Genomic DNA, 23633 nt, shown 5'->3' with positions numbered 1-23633 from the left:
TCCCTGTTTAGTTTAAGTTACTGACCTTTTAAAGTAAGAATTTTTATTTCTGTTCCACCTCATAGCTACTAATCGTTGAAAAATGTTTTAGCATACACGATGTCGGGTGACATGACCCATGAAACCTGTCTTCATGACAAGCTACTGAATTCTAGCCAGTCACACTCTATAAACCCAGTAGTAGTTATTTCAAAAATGTGAGATTTGGTGAGGCTAACCATCATATATGTATGATGCTGATGATTAGGGAATGAGATATCTCAAGAAGATTCATATGGGACAAAATTTGTGACATATTCTGTATTTTTATATAATAGATTCTGGAGGGATATTGAGCCTTGTGATGTTTCTCTGGCTCCAACTCTAAAATTCTTTATTGCTTTTCTAACGACCTTGCCTGTAACAGATTACTCAGTAGGATTGTTCAGAGTTAAAGCTGAGTATTGAAATGATAGATTTGGCTTGTTTTACTGATTTGATGCTTTTAGAGTAGAGGAAAATAATAAAAAAATATTTTTAGATAAAGATATGTCATACTTTAAACAAAATGGGTTTTGTAATAAAAGTACAGGAAATAAGATTTGATATATAATTGTTAGCTTTTTTTTTTTTTTTTGCTGAGAATTAATGCACTATGTAAAATTGGGTCATTCTATATGCTACTTTTTGGTTTTAGTTCTAAACACCTAAGTGCTACTTGTATGTTCAAGACTCTTAGGCTTTTTTTGTTTGGTAGCAAGACTTTAAAAAATTCCTCTCTCACTTTTAGCGTGTCGGAGCTCTTGGAGAAACATGGACTTGAGAAACCAGTTTCGTTTGTTAAGAACACTCAGTCTAGCTCAGAAGAGGCACGCAAGCTGATGGTTAGGTTGACCAGGCACACTGGTCGGAAGTAAGTAATGAACAAAATTAATTGATACTTATATATGATTAAAAATAAAGTACTGTTCTTTTTATTTACTTCATTGAGTTATAATTGACCAACAATAAATTCTATGTTTCAAGTGTAGAATTTGATAAGTTTTGATATATGTAGATACTCATGAAACCATTTTGCAATCGAGGTAATAAATATGTCACCCTTAAAAGCTTCTTGCCTCTTTATGTTCCCCTCCCTTTTGCTTCTCCTCATCACCCCCTTATCCCCTCTCCAGACTACTACTGATCTATATTTCTATTCCTATATATTACTCTCTATTTCCTATAATTTTATGTAAATGGAATCATCCAGTATACACTTTTTGTTTGTTTGGCTTCTCCTACTCAGCATACTTATTTTGTCATTCATCCATTTTGTATCATGGGTCAATAATAATTCCATTTTATTTATCGAGTAGTATTCCACTTTATGGATTTATCACACTTTGTTGACCTATTCACCTGTTTATGGACATTTTGGGTTGTTTTGAGTTTTGGTTTTTATAGATAAAGCTATGGATATTTGTGTACTATAAAATATTCCTGGGATTTTTTTTTTATCGTAGATAGTTATTTTCTTAATTTCATTTTTGGATTGTTCATTCCTAGTGTGTACAAATGTTGATATATTATCTTTGATTTTGGTATATGTTGAGCTTGTGTCTTCCAATCTGTATTAGTTCCAGTAGGGTTTGTTTTTGTTTTTGTTTTTGTGGACATTCCGTAGGATTTTCTGTATACCATACCATGTCATTGCAAATAGAGACAGCTCTACTTCCCAAGCCCTACTAGAGCTAAACATGCACCACCTAGAGGGCTCCGGGAATCCTGAGCCCAGTCAACAGTAGTAAACTGCTTATGGAATGCAACTAGGAGTGGCTCGCTCAAGGACCTCTCCTTCCTAAGAAATTCCCTGGCATTTTGTATCTGCCTCTCCCTATCTGTCTTTTTCAACAGTGTACTATAATTATTAATGTCTGTGCCTTATGTTCCTTTCGAGATCGTAAGCTTCTCCAGGACAAGTGTTATAGTTCCCATACATCTAATATGGGACCATATATATCAATGGCCCTCTCTCAATAATTATTAAATGAATAATTTAAAAGGTTTTGGCAACTCAACTCTTAAGATTTTTTTTACAACTAGAAACAAATGGGTCGATATTTCTGATCATGCTGACTGTATTCTAGAACCTACTCTTCAAGAAAGCCTTGCTGTTACAGCTAGATTACTTCCTGTGTTTTCCTTGAGTTCCTCAAATACTTCTGAAGCCTTTGAAGTTAATCTCTGCTCATGGTGTTCTACTCTGAATATGTAAGAGAATATGGCCTCTTTTTTTCAAACTAGTTAATTTGAAGTAAATCTTAATTTTTTCATATATGCTACCATGGTTTGGCCTTCAGCATCTATGGAATATTCTTATGGATATTCTAAATGGTAGGAGATTTAATTGAATCTGCCAAACCAAGTTTTACCATCATGAGTGCAATACTGTTTCTCCTTGGAAAATATACCTCTGTTCCAAGGCTGTAACTAATACATCATGTTTATATTTAGGGATCTCTCTGTTAATTTGCAATTCTCTAGTATAGTGCCTTCAGGTTCTACTCTTGGTTCCTATTTACTGAATGTATTCTGAAAAGGCCATTGTAAGTAATGTCTTATAATTTATTTTAATTAGAACCTGTACTTAACGGCTAGCCATGTGTGAGAAAACATTAATACCATCTGTCCCAGTGTTGATGGCTTCCAGAAGAACAGCTGGGCTATGAGAATTTGAATTCAGCTAGACAATGCCTAGGTTTGATTTTATCCAGCTGGTGCAAGATGGACACTCACTTCATCAAACATTTTGCAACTTAACTTACCTGCAAGCCAAATCTGAAAGAACCCTCCAGTTCTTTGAAGTTCACCCAAAGAGTTCACATATCAAGGTCTAACTAATGGACACACTTCAGGGATTGTCCTGGAAGACATGAAAATATGTCAGTTTGTTTTTTCTGTTTGTATGCTGAGGAAAAAATGTATTCTCTTATGCTTTATTGCATAAGGATAGAAGTAATTATTCATTTTGTGTAATATAAAATACTATAAGTAAATGAAGCATATGCTTATTAAAAATTTTAGGTGAAAAAGTTCCTGAAGACTAGAAATTTCATAGGAATGATCTCAAATACATGCTTTTCCCTTGGCAATACTACTATATGCTTACAGTCTATGTGCCCTGTTTTTAATGCATAAATGAGGGAAAGGTACATGGGAAGGAAGCATCCAGTTGTTATTTGACAGTTGGTATTTGACAAGCACAAAACAAAATAAAATCTGCCCTTTCAAACAGTGATATTCAGGATTATGTAGAACATCAAGATTAGCAAGTAAACATAAATAATGATTCCAAATTCATATATAGTCAACAAAGGTGAACTTTTGGGGGAAGCAGAAAGAATTACAGCACTTTCTCCCTTCTGCTAAACAATATTAGTAATCATCTGTGTAACTATAGAAACCAAAGAAATGTGTTTGTAACTTTCAGATTCGTCATTAACATTTATTGAATACTATTTTATACCAGAAAAATGGGGGGGGGGTGTCTTTTCATACATTCTAGTTTTAGTTAATTCTCACAACGTACAAAAAGGGAATCTAGCTCGGAGAAATTAAGAGACATATTCAGAGCTGTACAGGTAATTGAGCTTGTTTTTATACTTAGGAACATCTTGCTTCAATGCCTGTGCTTTATCAGAATTAATCTCCTCCATTTCTTATCACTCTCCAAGATGGGCTTTAAGTGAGGAAACTGAAATTCAGGAACATTAAGTGTTCACGATCATGCAGCTAGTATGTGTCTGTCAGTGAATTTGTTAACAAAACCCTTTCCCTGCTGCAGGAGAATCTGAACCATTAATCCTCTAACTCTGTAACCCTGGATCCCAATGTAAAATGCTATTTGATCAACAAGACTGTGTATGTCTCATTGGTTGTGTAAACCTGATCCCTGGTTGGTAAATTGCTTCTGAACTGGAAATGAACTGGAAAGCCTGATAGGGGCTTTATGCTTTGGGCTTTCCTGAGTGTGGTCACTGGCATGTCTTTGAGGAGACCCTGAGAACTGTGCCTATGGAATTGTTACAAACGATATTGGTTCTTGGAGGGGCATGAAACTCCTTCCTGAATTAGATGGGGCAGCTTTTGCCACTCCCCTGTAGGACTCTGTCTTCTGGCACCTGGGCTGTCCCGTGGGATGAACATAACCCCTGCGGCACTTGGTCAGTCGCTCTGCGGACTCTTGCAAGGACTCCCACTGAGGAGAGCCACTAGCGCTGCCTTGCAGATGAGCTGGGGTCCCCAGCCTCTCGACTGATGTCAGGGGGGGGCTCTAGTTGCCTTCCAGGTCTGCACGTGTAGTTGGAGTTAAGAAGATCCCCTGTGGGGATTGCAGTGTAATAAAGATGGATTTGAAACCAGTTCTGTCTCCAAGTGCTTTTCCTGCTAGATCACAGTTGCTTTATCTTACTGTGCTTTATTTTATCTTGGAAACTCACACTCGGTTTACCTTTGCTATTACCACGGTAATGCTGTTCTAGTTCTGTGGCCGAGGTGGCTCAGGCAGCGTCTCTAGCATTGATACAGAGCCCTTCAACTTTTCCCTCTGATCGATGTTTTTTCCTGGGAATTCAAATGAGATTCTTCCTATTGATCATTTGGGAGCTGTGTGGCATATAGAATGGTGATACCATTTTTTTTTGGCCAATTGAAGAGCAATTTCATGAGTTATTTTCTTGTCTCCCCACCAGGCAGCCTCCTGTCAGTGAGTCTCATTGGAGAATGTTGCTGCAAGACATGTTAACTATGCAGCAGAATGTTTACACCTGTCTGGATTCTGATGCTTGCTATGAGGTAACTCGATGCATAGAAGGTTACTTGTTTTTAATTTGGGAAGTTTGGCTGTTGCAGTGTGTTTCCTGGACACAGAGATGGTGACCATAAGCCTCACTTATACGTAATACTATTGAGTCATAGCGGTGAATTGAATAGAGTAGTGCTTTCTAAGTTGAGCACTCGCATATCTCACCTCCTGTCTCCCCACCCCCCGCCCCAATCTTCGTTCACTGCAACAGAGGTTATTCGGCAAGCTAATCCTCAGCTAGGAAACAGACTCCTCCTGGACTCCTCTCACTACCATAGTCTTGGTGGTCACTAATGCCTATTTGATTGATGTAGCTGGGAAAGGTCTTTCAAATCTGTCCTATCTCTGCTAAATTGCAATTCCTCCTAACTTGTCTCCCTGCTTCCATATTTCCAATCTACACTGATTCAGAGCATTCTTCTAAAACACCTTTTTGTAACACTCCCCTTCTTAAATTTGCTGCTTGTTACATGTCTGTATCAGAAAGTAACCATACTTCTTAGCATGGCATAGAAGGCCACAGCAGATCGAGCTTCCGTGTCCACTCTCCCCCGTGCCACTCTGTAAGTACAGGGGACACAGTGTCCCCCCTGCTCCACCATGTCAACCAGATCTGCCCTGACTCTCCGCGCACCATGCTGCTTCACGTCCCGTGACTCCATCTGCATTGTTCCCTGTGCTTGGATCTAGTCCTCTTTCCTTGATCTGAAAATTCCTGGTAATTTTCAGCACTCACTTCACTAATTATGCCCTCCAGGATGCCTGCCTTTGTCCTTTATGTAACTTGTCTCTATTATAGTCTTTCTTTCAAATGCAGTAACTGGTTTCCATGTGTGATTTTTCCCTCTGGTCATGAGCCCCTAGGTAGGCATTATCATATTCATGTTCAGCCTCCTATCCCCCAGTGTATATTGTAATGCCCGGAACACAAAGGATACTTAAGAAATGGCTGCTAATTGATGGAGGAGTGTAACCCAGGGGGATTTAATTAATATTTTTGGAAGGTATATGTCTTACCAAATTACTCCTAGCTCATGTGGAAAAATTATCCAACTAACCAATTTTTAATGAGATATAATTTAAACGCAGGTTTCCATTTTGAGTTTTTCTGTCCATAAGCCAAACATGAAATTCTATAGGATATTTCTTACGTTGCTCTGCTCTGACATCGCAAAGCGTGACCCCTTGATAAAATGAGTTATAAAAATAGGTCTCTATTTTGTGAAATTGGTTGGTATTTTTATTCAAGGTGATTTTAACAAAAGAGTGCTAATATAGACTGTTGAGAAATGGTTTTATATTCGGACTTCAGGTTTTAATGAATGAGTGTGAAGTTTACATTGATGCTTATAGTCTCAGACCATGTACATACAACTGCCAGTAACTTCCCCTTTTGTGTCTAAAGTGAAACTTGAATTCCAATTCCAGGAGAACATCTATATTCACATGGGCTCCAGAGCCTAACCATCATTTATATGTCTGCAGTAGTGTTTTTAAGTTGGAATGGCATTATTTTGCTATTTACTGTTTCTGATTCTGATTGGAAAATTGGCATAAATATATTACACTTGAACTAGCTTATAACAACCTGACATATTAAATTGATTTTGTTACATTTTAACACCTTTTTATTAGGCTTTGATATTTTAATGACTTCTGGCCATTAGCCTCTCTCCTTCGAGAAACATTTGAAAGCATATCATAACAGCTTGAAATGGTTCTAGAGGAAGGTAATATGGATTTGGCAAACTTACATTTTTTTTCAAACTTACATTTTAAATATCATTTTAGTAACTTTTAAGTTATGCTATGTTGTTTTACTGACTTTTGGCTATTAGGGGTTGCTATCTTGGAAAATGATTTGAAAGCTCAATGACACAATTTTGAGAAAGTTCAAGGTTTCATTACAGCATGTAGAGCAGAAATCTATATTGTTCATTTTAGCAAAAACTTAAATTTTAGAGTGAGTGAGTTGTATTTCTCAATACCGGGCATTAACTATGGCTTACTTGAATAAACCAAAGGAATAGAGAAACCGTCATATCTGAGTCATTTGGGTCACTTGGAGTAAGCCATTTTCACCTGTCAGATATAAATGATTAGGGTTGCTCATTAGTAATTTGCTTTCTGTCACAATAGGTATTTTGTAGCAGATCGCTTGTAGATTATTAGTAATTTTATTCTCATCATAGTCATTTTAATGAAGGCCTGTCTAAAAATAACTACCTTCCCCAGAAGCCTAGAAAGTAGTGAAAATAAGGGGATCCTATGAAAACTGGGTAGTCTTAATTGTAAGAAGATTCTTGATTCTTCATGAAATCTGCTTTTCATCTCTCGCTTCTATTTCTGTGCTATCCTCATCCAGCAGAAGCCTAATAGGGGTGAACATTCGTGGGGAAGTTCTTATACTAATTACATATTGACATTATTAGTGTATATTTAAAGGATCTCTTTGTTTAAGACTTTTCTAGACTAAGTAATAACTAAATATTCTCAGTTATACAATAAATTTTATGTTAATTGATGCTATTAGTTGCTAGTAGAATACAATGATATTTGCACGAATACCTTCCATCAGTGGCTCTTGTTTTATTTAAATAGTTTTTAGTCTGCAGATTGGAAAAAAATCAATGTTGCATTTATAGCTTGGCTGTTTAGTCTGTAAGACTGAATTCAGATGCTTTAAGCAGTTAGAAGTTTTATGTGTCGTATTCAAAGATATTCTTTAAAAAATTCAATGGTTATAGTTTAAGCAGAGTGGACCCTATTGAGTATGGGACAGAATCCTGTTTTTAACGAGTATGAATTTCAGATAGTTTGACTCAGACATTCCTTGTAACACATTAAGATACAGTTGATCCTTGAACAACATGGGTGCGAACCACATAGGTCTACTTATATGTGGGTTTGTTTGTTTGTTTTTTTGATAAGTACAATATTAAATGTATTTTCTCTTCTTTATGATTTTAGTATTTTCTCCAGCTCACCTTATTGTAAGAATACAGTTACAGAATACAGCAAATACAAAATAATGTGTTAATTGCCTGTCCATATTATTGGTGAGGCTCCTGGTCAACAGTGGACTATTAGTAGTTAAGTTTTGGGGGAGTCAAAAGTTATATGGGGAGTTTTGACTGCATGTGAGTTCAGCACCCCTAACTCCTGTGCTGTTCAAGGGTCAACTGTATTAGGCTTCATATTAGTTTGTTCTGTTAAGTTACTTCTTCCTAAAAGATGAATTTGGTTATTGAGGTGAAATTCACATAACATAAAATTAACTACTTACAGTGTACTTCATTGTCATTTAGTGCATTTACAGGGTCGTGCACCTGCTACCTGTAGGATGGATGTATTTTTAATTTATTTCATTTGGATATCAGAGTCTTCATTTTGTTGAGAACTGAATCTGCCCTCTTTAACTAATTAAAGTTTCTTCTTTTCCCCAGATATTTACAGAAAGCCTTTTGTGTTCCAGTCGCCTTGAAAATATCCACTTAGCTGGGCAGATGATGCACTGCAGCGCCTGTTCAATAAACCCACCAGCTAGTGTAGCCCATAAAGGGAAAACCCAGTACAGGGTCAGTTATGAAAGAAGTATTGACTTGGTTTTGGCTGCCAGCAGAGAGTACTTTAATTCATCTACCAACCTCACTGATAGCTGCATGGATCTGGCCAGGTGGAGTAATTCTGTATTCTTCCAGAAGAGGGAGGGGACAAGTCAGACTACACAAACTCCATTGTTGGTTTTATTCTTTCCTTTACAAATATATTGCCACAAGTGCAGATTGACTATACTGTATGGGGCACAGTTATTTATTGCTTGAATACAGAAAGATAATTACGTCATGAATATTCATCAACTTTCCCATGACCCCTGTTCTCCAGCATGCTTTCCCAGTCTTTCTTGCTGATTATCTGTAAGATTGTACATTGCTTCTGTTATGAAGGATTCATGAGCTGGCCTGCAAATTCAAGTTCTGGGAATTTGTAGCACATTGAGGCAATGGCTGTATGCTTTACATGACTTGTGCTCTGTTTAGGGAGGAGGGACCTAATTAGATGATAAAGATTTGAAATCCTTTTCAGGTGAAAATTTCTGGACTGTGAATTCAGTTTCTCTCTTGGCCTGTTGTACTGGAAATTTAGTGTTGATCTTCTTATTCTTCTTTTTTTTTTAAGATATATTTATTTGAGAGAGTGTGTGTCCAAGTGTGGGGGGAGGGGCCAAAGAGGGGGGTAGAGAGAAAGGGAGAGAGATTGAGAATCCTTGAGCAGACTCCCTGCTGAGCACAGAGCCTGATGCTGGGCTTGATCCCATGACCCTGAAATCATGACCTGAGCCTAAACCAAGAGTTGGATGCTCGACTGACTGAGTCACCCAGGCGCCTCTTTTGACTATTGGTTCTTATGAGCTTTTTGTGCATAAAGGACGTTGCCCTTTTCCTCTCTCACATGTTTTAACTATGTTGTCAAGTTTTTATATATATATGATTTATCTTTTAAGTTGCTATTCAAAATCTTTAAAGATTTTAATTGTTATTTTCTTTTATAATTTCTGTCTTGTGTGTCATCCTTTGAAAGACCTTTAATTCCCAAGACCTTTATAATAGTTTTTCATACTGTTTTTTATTACTTTGATAGTTATAGTTTCACATTGAAATTTTAGGCCCATTTGGAATTTATTTTGATGTAGTGATTTAGCTATTTAGATTTATTTTTTCCCCCCGAATGACTAGCAGCGAAAAGCTTAAAGGAAACTTTTTTCCCCAGTGATATCTTATTACAGAGAGAGCCATATTTTCTCAAATCATGTTATTGAACTTGACAGAGTTGTTAAAAGTAGTAAATTTTTTTTCTTCTCTCCTAAGGGATTGTATTTCTACTTCAGATGATGAAAATATCAAACAGAGTAGCTTTTGAAACTGGGAGTTGTGTTTGACCTAAATCTTTTTGGCAGGTGTTCTCACAGATCATTTTTAAATCTACACTTCCAGTATTTCCCTTTTTCTCCCCCACAAGGACACACCTTAATTTGGAAAAGATGTTGTATGTGTATAAGGTGACACTAGACTGATGATGATCTGTGAGCCTGGATATATTTAAATGTTCACAGTTATATTTAACATAGAAAATAGCCCATACATTCTTACTGATTAAATTATTATGAACTAGTTTTTTTAATTGAGGAAGTAATACATTCACAAGATAAAAATATTAAACAATACAAAAAAGGATATGTATTTACAATAATTCTCTTTTCATTCCCATTCCCTTAACTTTATCCCTCAGCTATCTTTTTAAATCATTTTCCTGTGAATCCTTCCAAAATACTTTCTTATACGTTACCTGCTTCTTTCTTAAGTCACAAATGAGTGCTTACTACTTATACATACCTTTCTGGATCTCATTATTTTCACTTATGATCTATACTGAAGGTTTTTTCATGAGGGCATGTAGGCTTGATCTATTCTTCTTTTGATGGTTGTAGAATATTCCATTGTTGACTTTCTAGAATTTATTTAATTCATGATAAAAATTCATTCTGTTGTATTTTAAAAACACTGTGGTAGTGAACATTCCTAATTATGTGTGGGTATGTGGGCATGTGCGAGCCTGTCTGTAGTACAAATTGCTAGAACTCAGAATTCGTGAGTTTGAAGGTAATGCAGTAGAATTTTAGTAGATACCGCACGTAGGCTCTGTCCCTTGTTACACTTGAATCAGCAGTATATGTTAGGGCTCATCTTGTTTAAATTTTACAATTTTGCAAGTAAGGTAGGCTCACATCCATCACTGAGTCATACAGATGCATCCTGGGGCCGAGGGATCTTCATCAGACGATACATGATTTTAGCACCATTAGCCCTTCCTGGCCTGATCTCTGCCTCTTTCCAGTCCTGTGTCCCAGTATACCTCCACATTCACCTTTCAGAAAGTAAGTTTGTTAATGAAAAGATTTCTTAAGTACACTTTGTCTGGATTTTTTTAAATGTGCTTAAAATACTCCATAGGTGTTACAGATTCTTATTAGTAAAGTCACTTTCTCCTGTATTCATCTCAGCACTGCATTACCAACGGACTCTTTCCTTATGATCAGAAAAATGTCCTTTGTGCAGTGTCTCAGCCTATTCGTTTTTCCTTTGGGAGTCGAAGTTGTCACCGAAACGAGATGTTTGCTGTCCCTGAAGAGTAACTGGAAATTTTCTGAATTCTGTCTCTCTTTTTAAACCTTTCCTGTATGATTATTACCTCTGAAGGCAGAGCTCACATATTTTGCTTTGTAATGTGATACCATTCCCTACTATCGGTACAACCCTGCACAGATCACTACACCTCTCTGAGCTTTGATTTTGGCTTCCTTAGGAAACAGGTGATGCTATTTGCCTATCATACAGGCTTGCTATGAGGATTAAGTAAGATAGCAGAAAGCATCTAGCAGGATACCTGGAATGTAGGAGGCTTTTGATAAATATGTGTTGGATCTCATGTTGTTGAATACAGAAAGGCAACTTAGCCAAACATATGTTACTTCTTTTTTTTTAAGCTGATCTTATTTCCCCTAGGTGCTGCTTACAGCTGATAACTGATAGACCGGCTGCCATTCAGGAGGAGCTAGATCTTATCCAAGCCCTTGGATGTCTTGAAGAATTTGGGGTAAAGATCCTGCCTTTGCAAGGTGAGTTTCTATTTAATGTTGCATTATTAACTTAGTATTAACTTACTTTGCATTGAATCACTAGTGTAGTTCCTTGGTAGTTTTTTGAATTAAAGAGTACCTTTGGTCATTTAATCCATTAGCAGTAGATCTGACTCTCTGCCCCATTTTTCAAAGGAAACCTTTAGTAGAAACCCAAAGAAAAAATAAAGCTGACATTTTATCATAAATTTATTTTGTAAGTTCCCAGTTATGTCATTAAAAGAAATAATATCAGTAAATTTTATTGGATAAAACCAAATGGGGGATTGTGGATTAGAGTTTCGGATCTCCCTCAGTTTTGATGTACAGTTTATTTCTGTATTTTGTCTCAGTTGCATAGATTTAGAAATAGCTGTACATATTGATAATAGTTTATTTTTTTATGCTTACTACAGAATATTCTTTAATTATGTTGATACTATTTTATTAAAAGGAATGACAGGAATTTCTTGTTTAGAGTTTAATTACTAAGGATATCTTAACATTGCTCAAGTTCTTCTGCCTAAGTATATACAAGTCCGGTAAGTACCACCCCAAACGTGTCATTATCTACTTTGTGCTGGGAGGACAGTGTGTGTCTCCCAGTGTCCTGAACCTTACCTCACAAGTGGGCGGTAGACTTCCTGTTGCCTCGAACTCTGGACCTCAGTGCCCTAAATGAAGCGGGTAGCTTGGTTATTAGCAGTATGCTTGGTGCCTTCCATATAATCTCTTTTCTTCACTCTTAACCCGGGAAATGTTTGGAATTGGGAGTAGGACAGGTGTAGCCAACTTCTTTCCATCTGTGGTTTTTGATAAATTTTCACTAGAATTGTCTTTCTCTCTTCTTCTTCTTCTTCTTCTTCCTCTTCTTTCTCTTCCTCTTCTTCTTTTTCTTTTTCTTTTTTTTTTTTTTTAACTCCTGGTACCTTTGGACAATGGGGTCCTGTTACAGGTTTCTCGGTGTCTTTGTCCTGTGTTTTTTGAGGGTTTTGAGTCAGATGTATCTTAGGAGATAAAAGTCATTAGACATATTCTCATGTTTTCATGTGGGTTTTTACTATAGTTTTACTAAAAATTAAAGCTCTGCTTATCAGATAAATTTATTAGACTTGAACAAGGTAGTATTACTGTTACCTTGAATATCATTGTTTGGAAATAATTTCTTCATGATTATCATGTCTTATAGCATCTTAAACAAGTATATATAAGGAGATTGTTAAATTACTGGAAAATTCTATTTCATAATATCATTCCTGTAATTTTTGAGCTCAAAGCTTTTTAAAGTTGTGGAGATTAATTAGAGTTACTAAAAATATTTTCATTTTTTTCTCAAATGCCTTAAATCATGAACTGCCTCCCCTGAAGCACATTTTCAATTAAGTGTTCAGTGGTGGGGGAGTCCAGAGCACTATGAAACTTGCTCTTCTTGTATCTCTTCTAAGGCCAAGTCATTATAGCTTTGACTCTGTGTATATGTGTGTGTTTTAGCTACTTATTTAATCCAGGCAAATTAATGTAATACAACAAAACCTTTTCTTGCAGTCCCTCAAATGCTAATGAATTATTTCAATTGACTTGAAATAATAAATAGAGCTTTAATTTTCTGTGGTGCTCAGTTAGCAGTATTTTTGCTGACAGTATATTTGCACATCATCTGATGAGTTTGAAAATCTGCAACCAAACCTGCTATCCTGCTCTTACTTCTGAGAAATTTCCTGACTGAAGAGTGTTTTAAGAAAGACATTTGCTTTCATGTCTTGACAGCTCTCCAGCTTGATATATTGATTTGGAGTTTCCTATTAGAATGAATGTCAGAAAATCTTCTAGAGGGGAGATGGGATATTGCCTTTGTATCCTATTTATTGTGTTTATGCCGCAGGTACAATTTAGGTGTAAGCTGCTTTTGTATTCATTGGGAACACTGGACAAAGTAACTGGATATTTAAACATTTATAGTCCAGGTATTTTTGTAGCTTACATTGTTCATTTTGTCACTTTGCTTTGTTTTAAAGCCTCCTTTGCTTACACTTCAGGAGTTGCTACTAGTCACCAAGGAAGCCTAGTGGTACTAGCTATATTCTAATTAAGGAGTTAATAGAAAGCAAGAACAGAATTATGAAAAATGATTCCTTATGTTTGAGTCTCCTGAGAGGTGTTTGTGTGTGTGTGTGCATGTGTGTGCTTTCCCCATAATTTGGATGTTTGTGTTTTGTGTAAATTATTCTTGCTATTCACATGAGCAGATTCAGGATGTTTCAGTTGTCCCCCATGTTCTTTCTGTCATAGATAAATCAGTTTTTCAGCCCCCCAGCATTGCAGGTAAAGCCAGCCTGGAGCCACTTACTGCTGAGTAACTGGACAAGTATCTGACCTTGCTTTCTCTTTAAGTTTTCTCATCTACAAAATGGGGATACTAAGAAGCACCGTCTATAATTGCTTAGAAAGGTTAAGGCCATGTGTGCACGGTGCTTGGGACTTTGCAAGAGCTCTAGTCATCAACTGTCATTTTTGTTACTTCTCATGGAGGTTCTAGTTTCTACCTGGTGGTGGAATTAGAGTCTCTTACCTGCTTTCTCATTCTTCCTCCCTTCGTTCTCCTCTTTCCACGCTGCTTTCCTTCCATTCAGAAACCACTGAGATAGCTTCTTATCCTGTTCCAGAAACCGAAATGATGAAAGGAATAAGGTGCACTTCCTGACTTGGAAGGACTGACCCTGATGACAAGACAGAGTCACACTAGTGTCATGTATGAGTTTAAATTCTGATTCAGCCACTTTGAGCTGTGTGCCCTGTGGCATCTTCATGTTTTTGAGCTTCACCTTCCTCAGATGGAGGTAATCATAAAAGATTCTCTAGAAGGACTTGAAAGTTGTATCTTGAAACATTGAGAATTTTTACATGAGAGGGTGCCATACTTCATAAGCATTTCTGTGAATAGGTCAGTAGCAGTAGTAATAACTAACCTTTATTGAGTGATTTTTATGTTCTCAGTATACTTATAGGTATTTATTCATTCTCAAAAATACCTTGTGAAGCGGGCGCCTGGGTGGCTCAGTTGGTTAATTAACTGCCTTCGGCTCAGGTCATGATCCTGGAGTCCCGGGATCGAGTCCCACATTGGTCTCCTTGCTCAGCAGGGAGTCTGCTTCTCCCTCTGACCCTCTTCCCTCTCGTGCTCTCTATCTTTCATTCTCTCTCAAATAAATAAATAAAATCTTTAAAAAAAAATAGCTTATGAAGCAGTGACTATTATTGTTTCCAATTTCCAGATGATGAAATCAAAGTTCAGGGGGTTAAATAACTTGCTTAGGGTCGCACAGAGGTGGACCTAGAATTCAAACCTACATTTGTAAACAGTAGACCATTCTCTACTGATGAAGCAGCATGAAAGTAAAAGATTCGAGAAGGAAACTCCAGTGTTCTCACTCATCAGCTAAGTGACTGCTGTATATTGTCACCTTCTTCACCTGTACAATTCAGATTTGTACTTCAGCAGTGTCACAAGTAACTGCCTGTGTTGTTGTGTGCCTTTGATGCCGTTCACGAGTGACCGAAATTGATATTTTGCATCTGTGGTTTACTGGGCATGATTCACTGTCTGTGTCTCATATAAGGTGGTGATGAGAGTGTTTGGCATGTGTGTAGCTTATCAGCACATGCTTCTTTATGCATTTACATGTGTGTGTCAGTGTGCATTATAGTTTTTTAAATTTTTATTTATTTATTTTTTAAATTTAATTTTATTATGTTATGTTAATCACCATACATTACATCATTAGTTTTTGATGTAGCGTTCCCTGATTCATTGTTTTCGTATAACACCCAGTGCTCCATGCAGAACGTGCCCTCTTTAATACCCATCACCAGGCTAACCCATCCCCCCACCCCCTTCCCCTCTAGAACCCTCAGTTTGTTTCTCAGAGTCCATCGTCTCTCATGGTTCATCTCCCCCTCCCATTCCCCCCCTTCATTTTTCCCTTCCTACTATCTTTTTTTTTTTAAAAATATAATGTATTATTTGTTTCAGATTTTTTTTAAACACTGGATATATAGTCGTGAGATCCACAGGAAAATAAGAGATCTCCAGTTGTTAAAAGATTCATACATGCATATCCATATTGTTAGTTCCATTTGAAAAGGAATTTTAGGTGTTGAAGACTCCTTTCCTTCACAGAAATATGATAATATCTAAGGCTTGAATTTACCTGAGAAATCACATTTTGAAATACAATGTAGCATATCCTGCAGTAAGCAGTAGAAGAGAATTGGCATAATGATTGTCCAGAGGCTCAAAACATAGATAAATAAATAAAGTAAAAAGACATTTGAACATGGCAACTGCACTCTATTAGAGGCCCACTCTCCAAATTTACTTAATGTACTTGAAATATTAGTAGTTACGGCTTGCTTAGGGCAAGAATCAGACAAAGAACCAAACTTGGAACTTCAGAGAAAATGAGGATCCATTGCTATATATGGTTTCAGTTTTCTACTTTGATTTTATGGAGCTAGAAAAAGAATGGTGACCATAAGGAAATCCACTTACTAGAGTTATTAAAACTAGAGTTTCTCTAAGAGCACCATCATTCATCAAATACAGCTATAAAAGCCTCTATGAAAACCTCAGGTTTTTACATATGTGGAGTAACGATGGGATCTATGATGGGTGTTGTTTTGAAAATCAAATTAGAAACATGTAGAAAGTACCTTTCTCATAGTAATTGAATCTGGAATATTGAAGTAGTAATACACATTTTCTTAAAATACACACAAGGAGAAAACCCCATAAAACAGTAGCAGATACTGAAGGAAAAAAACCCATTTTTTTGACTGAGGAAAGTTATGGAAAAGTTTGAAGTATTCTATATCAGTTACTTTTTGCTAGACTGTGCTATGTAGGAATCTCAAAAGCCTCAATGACACGTGATAGCAAGTTGCTTTCTTGCTCCCAGGCATTTCTGCACCACCTCATGGGATGGCATTCTCACGGGAGGGCTAAGGAGCAGTAATGGGATCCCATGGTGACTCTCATGAAACATTGGCTCAGAGGTGGCATATGTCACTTCCACTCACATTTCATCACCCAAGAAATTACACAGCCAAGCCCACTGTTGGTCAGGTGGGTATTTGGGGTATGAATAATTACAGTGGATACTGGGAACAATAATACAGTGTACCAAAGTTAGACTCAAATGTAGATGTTGGCTGTCATGATGGTAAACTAAGTAATTGAAGTCTGCATCTACTTTATGTTTTATAGGAAAGCCACAAAGGATGACTACTAGCAGATGTATAAATAGCCATTTTAAAGTAACCCAGGGCACACTGAAGTGTTTAGGAATAAAAGGACAGGATATATGCAACTTAGTCTTGAATGGTTCAGAAAAAACAGACGTGTGTATGTGTGTGCACGTGTACTTGTGTGTGTGTGTATGTGTGTGGGGGGGGGGCTCCCATGTATGATGGTACATGAGCAAGTATAAATGGAACAAATTATTAACGATTGATTATTCTTGGCAAAGAGTTCTTTGTACCATCTGGCGACCATTCTGTAAGTTTGAAATTAAATCATAATGAAAACCTAAAAGAGCCCATTCCAAAGAAAAACCACCACCTCTCTCCCTTACCTCCCCATCCCCTGGGCTCTCTGCCACCTATAGGGAGTTCTGGGGAAGAACACAGAATGTGTGGGAGATAGCCATGGATTTGGGGATGGATAAAGGAATGAAGGCTTGAAAAATGCTTAAGGGGCTGGGTTGAGTTCTGGTTCCATCACTTTTTCAGTGACCTTTCCGTACTTCTTTTTCTGAAGATGATAGCACCTGCCTTGTCAACTTCTGCCTTGTAGGGTTAATATATGTAAATCCCCTGCAGCAGTGCCTGGGACGTGGGCCATTCATGTAACGTCAGCTGCTCTTGTTATAGTTGCTACTGTTGTATTTATGGGGCCCCAGCCGTCCAGGTAGTGCCATGCTTCTTATATCTTGATCCCTCTCCCTTAAATAAATAACCATTTCTTCCTAGCATACATAGAATAATCTTTACTGAAGTTTTTTTCTCCCTTTAAGTGTCTTTAATTACCTCATAATGTGAATTGGTTTGATCGGACATGTTTTATTTTCCTAATATCTGGCGTAAGTGAGAAGATTGGACCTGTTTGGAGAAAGGGTAATAAATTGGAAGAGTGAGCGGTTTGAAGATTCCTACCCTTTAAATTGGGGTGTTGAGGTAGCGGTAGAAAATGCATGTTTGGAACATGGAATGGGTTTTGGGGCAGGGGGCTAAAATGATTGGGGCCTCTGGTGTAATAGGAAGTATGTGAAGTTTTCAAAGACAAATACTGAGTTCTTTAAAATTTTCCCTAAGGCCTCACATGGCACTTGAAAAGGTGACGCTTTTTCTTAGCTTCCAAATGCCAGTGCATTTGCTGTTTCAGGAGGTTGGTAACAAAGGATCCTAGCTGTACAGTATTGAGAAGCAACAATAATTTTAATTTTTAAAAAATAATTGTGTCTTTCTAAATTCTTTTTGATCTGGAGGCTAAGAGTTTTCATTGTGTTTGCTTACACCATCGTGACACTCTTTGGTGATGTCCCTGGTTATGAGTCTTTCGTCTTTCTTTCAGTGCGATTGTGCTCTGATCGGATCAGCCTCATCAAGGAGTGTATCTGCCAGTCCCCCACATGCTACAAACAGTCCGCCAAACTTCTGGGCCTTGCCGAGTTGCTGAGAGTAGCAGGTAAGTTTTGAATGCTGAATTGCAGAGTAAGGTTTCCATGTCATTCTTGACATCATCCTGGGCAAACGTCAGAATATGTGCTGGCAGGTGTCAGAATGCTGCTCTTGAGCAAGGATTTATCTTTTCTGCAAAGATCGGCATGTTAGAGAAATGTGTCCCCATACTGAGCTGCTGGTCTGTCTGTCCTTTAAACAAGGACAGGCTCATTCAGGGTGCTAGCAGGTGGCTGTGAGGTCAGGAGTAGAAGCTGGGATGAGGGTTTGTAACCAGAAAGCTTAAGAAAAGTCAGCCCTACCGTTCACCTTCAGTGTCCAAATTTGGTATATTTTTGAATTCGAGCAATTTCTTAGAAGAATTTGTGCATTTACTGTTTGGTGTGGTTTTCACATAGGTGATCGTGCTTCATCTTCTATTACATGGTAATGATGATGGTATTTTTCTCATTTTATAAGGGAAATTGAGGTTCAGAGAAGTGCAATATCTTGCTCAGCAGGGTTAAATAGCAGACCCTGGCTTCCAAGGAAAGTCTTTCTGACTCTACCTTTTATGCTTCTTTAACCACACTGTTCTGCTTACCAGAGTCTCTTAATAATTTTCTTTTGTATTTTTGACTTGCACTTATCTCTACAAGAACAGTTGTTGGCCAGGGGCGCCTGGGTGGCTCAGTTGGTTAATCGTCTGCCTTCGGCTCAGGTCATGATCCCAGGTCCTGCAAAGGGCTCCCTGCTCAGTGGGGGGTCTGCTTCTCCCTCTCCCTCTGACCACCCCTGCTTGTGCTTCTCTCTCTCTCTCAAATAAATAAAACCTTTAAAAAAAAAAGTTGTTGGCTAAATATTTTATAAGCTGTGGTTTGAAGTTAGACTTGTCCAAACCACATATTATAGACTCAAAAGTAAACAGGATTCCTGTTTACATTTTGAACTCTAAAAAACATATATATTTAGTGTATTAGGGGACATACATTTACTAATGTTTTTAAATCTCAATATAGATGACTCATTCTGAAGGTCTATAGTTTTAGTACATTTTCCTTTGTCAGTTGTCCAAAAGCAGAGCATTATCATCTTTACCTGTGGGTCCGTTGCAGCTTTGGAACCCGTCACCCATCCTAAGGCATCTTGGATGACAGGGGAGAGATTGGATGTAGATCAGAAGGCTGCTTCAGTCCTGACTGTCCCATACACTTGCAAAGCGACTTTAGCTCCAGTTTTGTCTCTGGAAGATGGGAATGACACTCCCTGGTTTCATCCTCCATGTTTCCAAGACCCCCGAACGAGTTAATGCCTATAAAAGCACCTTGTAAACTTTGAAGCGCTCTGATCATCAGGGAAGACTTTCATAATGAAATTTCGCAGAAACTAATGAAGCAGCTCAGGGATGCTGTCAGCATTTTTTATGTACCTGCGAAGACCAGTTTCCATTTTTGTCCTCTGTTATGTTGACATGGAAACAGGAATACCCGTGATCTTGGTAAATTGTAGGAATTTTTAATGGGATTAACAACCTTTCAGTCCCCTTCTCTACTCTTTTTACATATTCGCTCTTTCATGATGTACAATAGCCTCTTGTTAGCTGCATTTTACAGATGAAGAAATGGAAGCAGAGACAGGTGAGGGAGTATCACTGTGCTGGGTACTTGAGATACAAGGATCTGGTACACACAGCTTCTTCCCTCTGGGAATTGAGAATCTTAGAGGGCCCAGGAAGCAGGTAATTACGCTGCAGCACAGGACAGGATGTGTACCTGGCTTCTGCATACAGATACTAGAGAGCTTGGAAGAAGGGCAATGCTAATATTTTTGCCTGGCAAGGAGGGTAATTAAGAAGGGGATCGCAAGGCTGGTGATGTTTATCTGAGGCTTTTAGGGTGTTCTGGTTATCTACTGCTGCTTTATAAACCACTCCGAAGCTTTAGTGACTTTAAAACAAAATCATTTAATTTTTGTCTCTCTCAGTTCTTGGAGATTGACTGGGCTCAGCCAGGCAGTTCAGAATCTTCTATGAAATTGCACCCAGATAATGTCTAGGGATAGATTGGCTCATCTCAAAGGTTGCTTTACTTACATATCTGGCACCTGGTCTGGAAAGACTTAAATAGCTGGGGGATAGAATAGCCAGGGCTGAATCTCTTCTTTGTATGGTTTCTCCTTGTGGTCTTTTCATATGGTGGCTGCAGAGTACTGCGATTCTTACATGGTGGCTGAAGGCTCCCAGAGTCCGTGTTCTGAGAGCAACCAGCAGAAGCTTTACGGGGTTTTCTAACTTAGGCCTTGGAATTTGGGCAGTTTCATTGTCATCATGTCATGAGGCAGTCACATGGGCCCTCCCAAGTTTAAGGGAAGTATATATGGGCTCGACCTGAAGGCTTGACTGGGCCTGGATGATCTGCTTCTGAGCTGGCTTACTCATCGGGCAGTTGGAGGAGACGCCAGTGTCTTCCTGGCTGGTAAGAGGCCTTAGTTCCTTGCCACATGGACCTCTCCATACGGTTTCTTAAATGTTCTGTCAACATGGTACCTAGTTGCCCTAAAGCAGTTGATCCATGAGAGAGTAGGGAGGAAGCTGTGAGGTCTTTTATGATCTAGTCTTGGAAGTCACACATCATCATGTCCATCATATTCTGTTAGAAGTAAATCACTAACCAGCTCCCATCAAGGGGAGGGGCAGCAAGCTCCATCTTTAGAAAGGAGTGTCAGAGAATTTATGGACATAGCTTAAATTATATTTCATATACTCAAAGCCTTGTTATGCCACCATTAATCTTCCCCTTTACAGACTAAATATCTGAATCATTTTCTTTAATAGATGTCTTGCCAGGCCGTACTCTTGACTGTTAAGAATTTGTTTTGTTTTGTTTTGTTTGTAGTATTTTTCTAGATCATTCTTTTAGGCTATTTTTGGTTATGTTTCCCCCTTTACCCACTTGTTCAGATTGGAACTTTCTAGAATTAAAAGTAGTTCAGTATTTGAACTTTGGACTCCAAGGTGACTGTTGAACCCATCTTCATATAAAAGCTTACATTAACAATAATAATTCTCATTTTATGCTTTTATACTTATCTAAGTTACTTCTTCCTGTGTCCTTTATAGCAGAGATATGACTCTTATTTAAAATGTGAGGAGATAGGAATAAAGAAGTTAATTTACTGAAGATTTCACAGTTAAGAAGTTTCTCACTTTGAATCCTTTACTCTTAACTCTTTGTTTCCACCTTTTCTTTTTTGGTTGTTGGATGATGGTAATCAATGGACCCGTTACTTAAAGTCAGCTAATTAGGGGATTTAATTATATCTGCAAAATATCTTTGCAACCTATTCAAGTTGTCTCATAAAAAAAAGAATCACCCCTGGACCTTTTCATTTTTGATTTAGATACTCTGAATAAATGCAGAAATTTCAAGAGTATTATCTAGGAAATAGGTTTTATATTAAGTGTGATATGTGCATTTATTATTGAGAGACTTTTTGCATATTCTATTTCCAGTGTTATATGTGAGCATTACAGAACATGGGTGTTATTCTAAAATAATATTATGAATCGTAGTGTTTTATCGTTTTTTTTTTTTAATCTTTTTTGATTAGCTTAGGCCAATATGTGGATTTTATTTAAACCTATGCAGCACAGGATGGAGATTAATGGTGACATATTTTAAAACTTTGATTCAGACCCTTCTGGGATATGTTTGTTTTTTTCTTACAAATCACATTGTAGCCTAAAAATGCAGGGGCCATTGGGTAATTTCTTTTTTTTTTTTCTTTTTTGAAATATTGAAAATAATGAGGTTTTATTACCTCATTGAAATATAAAATATGTTTTACTTTTTTTTTTAGTCTAAGTATACATATTGTGTTTATGTTGTAACTTTGAATTATTTGTCTTATAATTGAAAATTACATTCTGGATAGAATCTGTACTCATTTCATTGAGGATATATTTTTTTGAGCCCCAGTTATGTGTATGACTTGGTGCCAGGTACTGAGAGTTTAACAAGGAAAGAATCCCTGTCTTCAGAGAGCTTAAATTCTGATAGAAGATACAGATTTTTAAGATGATAATCTCAATAAATTGGTATTCACAGAATGAAAAGTGAAGGAACATGTAGGAGGGGCACCTAAACCACGTGTTTCTTGTGAAGAATTCTTGTGTAGAGATGTCAGAGAAGGACATAACATCTAAGTTGACTTCCAAGAATCTTCCTGAGAAAATTGAGATCTTTGTGTTAACATAAACTGAATTTTGGTATGTGTTCTTAGAGTCTAGATGCTTACTATGATAAATAAAAGGTAGTACTGTTAGAGAAACTATAAAATTCTATCCAGTTTACTGTGTGTTTAAGTCTCCCCCCACCTTGTATTTGTCATTTATTAATTATAATTAGAAACAACATTCAAAGGGCAAAATATAAAAGAAATAGCAAAAAATTTAAAGTTCTTGTTGGGAGGAAAACTTTTTCTCTACCCCCCACTTAGGTTGGAATGGCTGGTCTGGGGCTGATACTAGTCATTGATCTCTTAGGAGACTGAAAGCTGATTCCAGGATTAATAAATAGATTGGAAGGTCAAAGTTGCTGTGACATTTGTCCTATAATCTTTTTCAATAATCAGTCTAATCTCTACCTTTTATTTTTTTAATTAATTTGAAACAATGTTAATGAGCTCTTTTATCAGTTGATGCTACCATAATCATTAAGTCATTTGCATGTGTTTACAGGTGAAGACCCGGAAGAAAGGCGTGGACAGGTTCTGATCCTTTTAGTAGAGCAAGCACTTCGTTTCCACGACTACAAAGCAGCCAGTGTGCATTGTCAGGAGCTGATGGCCACAGGTGAAATAGACAAATCACTTAACACTTGGCTCAGGTCCTTTTTACATGATGAATAATGGAAAAGATCTGTTCTCAAATCAATTGGCCTGGTTGGGCAGCCAGCCACATTTTCTTCAAAAGACATGAGAAACATTTTATGAGCCCTGATCAGTATGTAGACCATGTGCTTATATATTAATATAAGTACTTTAATAGGCTTAGGGGTTATATTTTAGCTGAGATTTTGGTTGCTTTCTATTGCCTATTAAAAATATGCTCATTATTTTAAGAACAATTTTATATAGAATATTTTAATGCCTTTTCATGTATTTGTTATATAAAAGAAAATTTAAACATTTTGAAGTATCTATAATTCGTGAGTAGTTAATATTTCTAGTTTTTAATTGTTTTTAAAGGGATAGCATAGTGCTTTTCAAACTGATGTTGAGAAAATAGGAAGTAGTTTGCAATCCTAAAATTTTCTATTTGGAAATTCAAAGTCAGGTCTCTGGAAGATCAGATTTTTTTGTGGCATAATCTCACTATGAAAGAACATATTACCCTGTGGGGTAGGAAGTGATGTTGCC

General features: G+C 37.3%; 1 protein-coding gene across 3 annotated transcripts in view; it reads left to right on the top strand.

Annotated features, from left to right (window-relative positions):
* The window catches only part of NBAS (NBAS subunit of NRZ tethering complex), a 322416-nt gene that overhangs the window by 142261 nt on the left and 156522 nt on the right, over positions 1-23633 (top strand). For all 3 annotated transcript variants that reach the window (XM_035000616.1, XM_035000615.1, XM_035000617.1), the window contains 6 exons: positions 770-892; positions 4713-4815; positions 8272-8501; positions 11389-11501; positions 18130-18243; positions 22954-23067. In XM_035000616.1, the coding sequence (XP_034856507.1) occupies positions 770-892; positions 4713-4815; positions 8272-8501; positions 11389-11501; positions 18130-18243; positions 22954-23067 (797 nt within the window). The remainder of the gene's footprint in view (positions 1-769; positions 893-4712; positions 4816-8271; positions 8502-11388; positions 11502-18129; positions 18244-22953; positions 23068-23633) is intronic.

This window comes from Mirounga leonina, unplaced genomic scaffold, assembly GCF_011800145.1.
Source record: "Mirounga leonina isolate KUSES-001 unplaced genomic scaffold, KU_Mleo_1.0 Mir_125, whole genome shotgun sequence".
Classification (NCBI taxonomy): Eukaryota; Metazoa; Chordata; class Mammalia; order Carnivora; family Phocidae; genus Mirounga; species Mirounga leonina.
The sequence above is the reverse complement of the archived record's forward strand: the minus strand, read 5'-3'. Positions and strand labels throughout refer to the sequence as shown.